Here is a 6531-nt window from a genome sequence, read left to right on the forward strand (position 1 = left end):
GGGAAGCTCCCAGCTGTATCCTGTGCTTGTTGCCACAGACCAGGTTGCCCCCAAGGCTTGTATAGTCTAAAGCTACTCATGTGCTGCAGGGACGCAGTATTCCCAGGGGAAGCTCTAACATGTGGCATCTGTCCTGATGCAGCAACACTGAAATAATGTTTGGATACACAGTTCAGAAAAGGCTGGGATGTACATTTTCCCTGCAAGGAGGCAAAAAGACATCTCTGGAGAAGAGAGATGTGGCTCCACCACAGTTTGGAGCCACAGTGGTGCCCACGCTGCCTGTGAGCGGTGCTGGTGACATGCGCACCCACACCACTCTTTACTGAGGTAGGAAACCATCTGGACAGTGTCCTCCAGCCATTGGCACACCAGGCTCTGTGGCTGGCATTTGGCTAAGGGGTGCTTGGAGCCACCACCTGCATGCAGGGGACCTTTCACCAGGGACATCACCAGGGCACTGCTGACCATGCCAGACTTCTTATTCACTTTCCCAAAATTATTTCTGCTAGGAAGAGCTCTTTGGATCACAACACAGAGTGCATTAAAGTTAACAAGATGAGCATTTAGGTCACAGATTCCATAGACGTAACAGTTCATCAGTTAGGGCCAGGTAAACTTCGGCATTTGGGCTAACTGAAGGAAAAAAAGAAAAAAGAAAAAACCAAAAAACAAAAAACCAAGAGACCACAGGCTGTCTCGACTCTTCCGTAGGAAAATACAGAATTGCAACGTTCTTACCTCTTACTGTTTGTTCTGTATCTGGTTTCAGCAGTCGAAGTGACAGTACTCAGTCTCCTGTCACCCACTGGGCCCTGGCAATGTAAGGAAACCAGTCTTGGGCCTTCTACCAACAGGTTCCTTTCCAGCTCTGTGCATGTTTTCCTCCAAGAGAAGCACATGTCCAAGAGGGGCAGCTACAGTTAAGTAGAACCAACCTTTGCTGTCAGCTCCTGTGGGTGTTTGGTGGCTGCTCAGCAGCAAGGTGGGAACTGACCGGCTTCAACACACTTCCCTGTTGTATCTCCACTGTGATGTATGTAAAGTATCTTGTATGTTACAAAAGGATTTAAAAAGTGTCTTAAGGCCTGTAAACTCCGCTCTTTGGTCTGAAGATGGCATTCTGTAAAGAGACTGCTGTATGAATATGTTCCCATGCTTTGTCCCCTATGCTATCAAACAAACCATACCTGTTCTGTATGTAATAAATGTGTTAACATCACCAGGTGCAGGGAATCTCGTTCCTGCAAAGGCGCTGGGATTTCTGCTCAGTCTGTAATAACAGCGAGACACTTAGAAGGGTGAGAATAGCAGCTCAAGTGTTCACCATTGAGCAATTTAGTGTCAAGAAATGACGTGTGCAGTTTTGGATGCCACAGGATAAAAAGGATCTAAAGCTCCTGGAGAGTGTCCAGAGGAGGGACACAAAATTGGGGAAGGGTTTAGAGGGGAAGGGTGTGAGGAGAGGCTGAAGGCACTGGGTTTGTTCAGCCTGGAGAAGAGGAGACTGAGAGGAGATCTCCTGGGGGTCTAGAACTTCCTGCCAAGGAGCAGAGGAGGGGCAGGCGCTGATCTCTTCTCTCTGGCCACCAACGAATGCCAGGAGCAGAGGAAATGGCAGGAAGATGTGGCAGGGGAGGGTGAGGTTGGCCATGAGAAAAGGTTCTTGAGGCAGAGGGTGGTGGAGCACTGGCACAGGCTCCCCAGGGAGGTGCTCATGGCACCAAGCCTGACAAGATTCCAGAAGCATTTGGCCAAGGCCCTCGGACACATTGTCTGAATGTTGGGATTGTCCTGTGCAGGGACAGGAGTTGGACTTGATGATCCTTGGGGGTCCCTTCCAGCTCACAGCATTCTAGGATTCTATGTGGCTTGCTCACTGGGTCAGAGCAGAAGGGGATGGTCCTGCAGGCCACAGTGCTATCTGTAGCTTCTCCCAGCATCAGAAATAAAAGGTGGAAAAGACAACGGTTCAGCTGTGGGCACGATGTGGCTGTCCTGGTGTCCCCTTCAGGTGAGCTGCCAAGTTTAATGCATCCAGCTCATCTTTCAACACTCAACTTGCCAGTGTCCCCTGTCTATACAGGGTGGTACTTCACAAAGGCCCACAGGAATCGGTGACACTCTGCGCTGCAGGAAGTGAATTCCACCGAGTCCCAGCAGCACTTAGACACATTCATTTTTATTTTGTAGAGTTGCATTAATTCAGTGGCTGTACATAGCAATAATAGACACAGGAGCCACCTCCTTACACCAGGAGCAGCTTCTGCTGTGAGCAGCGGTCCCTGAGGCGAGTCACCTCCATGACTAACACCTGTGCTGCAGTCCTGTGCAGGCCAGGGTGAAGTACAACAGGCCACACCTCCTGGGTTACTAGAAGCACCTCAACAATGAGGTTTGGAAACGGGCCCTGTGCCCCATCCCGTGCTCCTGGGACTGCAACTTTGATACAGCCAGGAGCAGCTTGAGCAAGCCACTGGGTGAAGGTGCCTACCTGGGTGGCTGAGGAAGGTCATCCCTGTGGTCATCCTTCAGACACCCACCTCCATGCTATTAAACCATCCAGGTTAGTGCACAGGTTTGAGAGTCCCAGCAGAGCTCCCAGCATGTTCCAGGCATTGAGTCCACCACAGGGCAAACTGGGGCTGTGCAGCTTTCCAGAAGGGGACCTTCACAATCAGATAAGGTTTAGGCTACCCAGGACATTGTGTGAAGACACCTGCCCTCAAGTATTAAGGCCCTGAGGTCACTCACTATCAGGCCATGATTGGCCTGATTAGCCCCACCTGGGCCACCATATACAGGCCCTTTCCACCCATGGCCCAGGAGGCTTAATTTAAGCACCAGCTGGGGCCTTCAGGTCTTTGCCTGGGCTGTGAGGTAGGTGTGCCTGTCTCCTGCTGCCCCTAGATGGGCCCCCTTGGACTTGAAGGTTTGGACTAGATGATTGTCAACGGGCCAGCAATAGGACAAGGGACAATGGGCACAAGCTGGAACACAGGAGATTCCACTTAAACATGAGGAAAAACTTCTTCACTGTGAGGGTGACAGAGCCCTGGGACAGGCTGCCCAGAGAGGGTGTGGAGTCTCCTTCTCTGGAAAGATTCCAAACCCACCTGGATGCAGTCCTGTGCAACTTGCTTGAGGTGAACCTGCTTTAACAGGGCGGTTGGACTGGATGATCTCCAGAGGTCCCCTCCAACCCCCACCATTCTGTGATTCTGTGATTATCTCCATCTGCTCCTGGCTGGGCTCCCTGGATGGACTGGTCATGGGTCATTTCTTGCCTTGTCTGGGGCTGTCCGTGGACCCTGTTAGCAGCACTTGGCTCTGCCCACTGTGCTCAGACTCCATGGGCCTGTGCCCAGGCAAGGAGGGCACTGCCTGTGCTGGGGTTGTGTTCAGCTCCTGGCTGTGCAGGACAGAGGATGAGATTGTTCTACTCATCCCATCCAACTCACACCTACAGGCCGGGTCCCACCTCACTCGTCTGTTTGTGTGCTGGTTCAGTAGCCCATCAATCATGGTAAGGCACCAGCTCAGCCCAGCACCTGGCAGCAGAAGCTATCCAAACCAGAGAAGCTGTGTTCCATCAGCTGCACTGGGAGGCCTCACAGCCTCGAACTGTGCCTTTATTTCCCTCCCCGGATTCTCCATTGCTTCCGAGTGTCTAGTTTTTGTTTTCTCTCAGTAAATCCTTTCAGGCTACTTGATTTCAGGAGGCTGCAGCAAATGGAACACCACTTCTCGACTACCTGCTAAAGCAGGCAAAAGAACTCAACAGCTGCTTCTGCAGGGAGCTGATCTGGAGGATCACAGAAGAAAACAGTTCTTGTGCCCCCTCCACCCACACCAGACTCTCCAACAGTTCCTGACACAGCAGCAGAATCCACAGCCACTGCAAAAGAAAAGGAAATGCTAAGAACTGTACTAAGGAGCTGCATTTTTGTAATACTCACCACAACACGCTGCACTAAAACAGGCAGTAATTCATGATTGGCTTCAAAGAGAATCCCAGACTGGTCCGGGTTGGAAGGGACATTAAAGCTCATCCAGTTCCAACCCCCCTGCCATCAGCAGGGACACCTTCCACTAGACCAGGTTGCTCAAAGCCTCATCCAGCCTGGCCTTCAACACTTCCAGGAACAGCTACAGCTTCTCTGGGCAACCTGGGACACTGTCTCACCACCCTCACACCAAAGAATTTCTTCCTCATGTCTCATCTCCATCTCCCCTCTGCCAGTTTCAAGCCATCACCCCTTGTTCTGTCCCTCCCTGCCCTTGGCCAAAGTCCCTCCCCAGCCTTCCTGGAGCCCCTTCAGGTACTGGGAGGCCACTAGAAGGTCTCCCCAGAGCCTTCTCTTCTCCCCAACTGAACAGCCCCAACTCTCTCAGCCTGTCTTCACAGCAGAGCTGCTCCAGCCCTCGCATCATCCTCGTGGCCTCCTCTGGACTTGCTCCAGTAGGTCCATGTCCTTCTGATGTTGGGGGCCCTGCAACCGGACGCAAGAGTAAGAGCCAATTCTGTACACTTTGTATCACCAGAATTAAAATGACCTTTTCCTGAGAGCTGGCTCAAGCAGCCAGTGAGAGATGAACAGCTTTGGATAAGCTTAGCATCCAAAGTCAAGTTGTGTTCCTCCTATGTTCATTGTCATCCTATGTAAGTTACCCAGATGATTCTGCACTGCTGAAGAGGGATTGGATGCTGTGCCTGTATTTGGGAAGCTAATGGCTTTACATTTGGACCTCATGATGATCTCCACAAACTGAAAAAAAAATACCAAGTTTTCTTAGAACTGTGCTGCAGAAATAAGAAAACATTTATTTTTTTGGTAGTAGATACATTTGTATGCAGCTCTGTGAAATAATGGTCTCAATAATTTTTCTGCGATTTATGCAGGACCCAAATTATCTAAAAATTATTCTTAAAAACCTAATTTTCAGGCTGTAGAGGAAATTGTGCTCCAAAGAATAGTAGCTGGATGACAGGAGATATGCATTCAGAGACTATACAGGGAACCAAGAAGGTTCCTTTGCTGATTGAGCTCAAAGTTACGGAAAAAAAAACAAACCCTCTGAATGTATTTGTATCTTTCCTTTCAGATGAGGTGACTCTACAGGGGTGGGGAGAAAACTAGGAAACCTGGATATATCATACCACAGTGGACAAGGGGGTCTTCTGCAAGATGATGTGGCTTCTACCATGCAGTGAGAGCACATGGGAAGGTCAGGACATAGAACAAATCTTTAGAGTGGTGTCCCTGTAGCTTTTTTCTTTGCACTCTTATGGTGAGAGGCCATGACCTTCTCCAGATCAATCATTGGCTCCTCTGTGATTGGTTTTCCCTCTTTCTGCCACTGTGCAAGGATCATGGCTCGGAGCAGAGGTGGGTACGGAAGGTACCGAATGGTCTCCTCTGGCACTGGGGTGAATTTCTTGAAGGCCTCTTCCTCATGCTTGGGCACCATACGCCAGTCATGGTACATGACTTTGTCGATCTCTCTCACTTCTTCTTCTGTTTTGCCTGAGAAAAGATGACAAAAAGCAGTGGACAATGCTGTCAACAACAAACTCCCTCTGGGAAATGCAGCAAGTGCTGACTGTCTGGTATCAAAGATGCTACAATAGGCAATAGTAAAGGAAGATTTCAAAGGATAGGACAGCATCTTCCTTGCTATACTATGGGAGCCCACTTCTGCCCTTGGAAATCAAAACAGAAACAGGCTGAAAAGATACAGGCAAGTCATTCCAATTATCTTAAAACATCTGGTTCATCTGGTCTGTTCATCTCTCTGGTTCCGTTTCCACAGCTAATGAATGAGAGTAATTCCTCTCTACACTGATGAAAGTTCCTCGGGAAATTTAATGTTAAAAATACCAAACAATTTTGAAACCTCTGAATGAGAAATGTTTCAGAAACTCCTGTAAGTCACAATCATATGCCTAAAATGAAGCAGCTTTAAAAAGGGAAACTCAACTCACTCAACTCCAAGCGTTGGCAGAGGGGTTGGACTAGATGATCTCTAGAGGTTCCTTCCAAACATGACCATTCTGTGATTAATTTAAAAGCCCAGTAACGTGAGGTCACTTGCCATCGCTTCTGTTCTACTGATGATTTTACCTGGCATACCCTCCTGTGTTCATTCTGTGTCTTGTTCTCAAGGTCTCAGTCTGTCACCTCGTCTCGGCCCCTTGTTGGCGCAGGGTCCCTCCCCACGCTCAGCCTACACTGGCTCTCCCACAACAATCCTCAGAAACGCGTTCTGTGGGGGCCAGATCCCAGCATTTGAAACCAAAAAAGGGAGAACGTCTTCTCCGATGAAAAACATTTCCCAAGCAGGAAGGCCACGGTTTTCCCGCAGCTTTGCCCCAGGTCCCGCACTCCTGCCCGCAGCCGCCCTCAGACCTCGGCTGCAGCAGAAGCGGCCGGTTTTACCTCTGAAGGTCAGGTAGCCCCAGGCTCTTCCATGGTCCATGTTCTGCAAAGGAAACAAGAAGGGGCTGAGGGCTGAGGGCCGCGGGCGGGG

The 6531-nt window shown here is 49.9% G+C and overlaps 1 protein-coding gene across 1 annotated transcript; it reads right to left on the reverse strand.

Moving 5' to 3' along the window:
• Positions 1 to 5250: 5250 nt before the first annotated feature.
• On the reverse strand, positions 5251 to 6480 carry MRPS34 (mitochondrial ribosomal protein S34). The gene is made up of 2 exons (XM_010165411.2): positions 6441 to 6480; positions 5251 to 5528 (listed from the first exon to the last, which is right to left on the reverse strand). The coding sequence occupies exons 1-2, from the start codon at positions 6478 to 6480 to the stop codon at positions 5251 to 5253; spliced, it is 318 nt and encodes a 105-aa protein (XP_010163713.2).
• Positions 6481 to 6531: the final 51 nt, after the last annotated feature.

This window comes from Antrostomus carolinensis, unplaced genomic scaffold (assembly GCF_000700745.2).
Source record: "Antrostomus carolinensis isolate BGI_N321 unplaced genomic scaffold, ASM70074v2 scaffold15223, whole genome shotgun sequence".
Classification (NCBI taxonomy): Eukaryota; Metazoa; Chordata; class Aves; order Caprimulgiformes; family Caprimulgidae; genus Antrostomus; species Antrostomus carolinensis.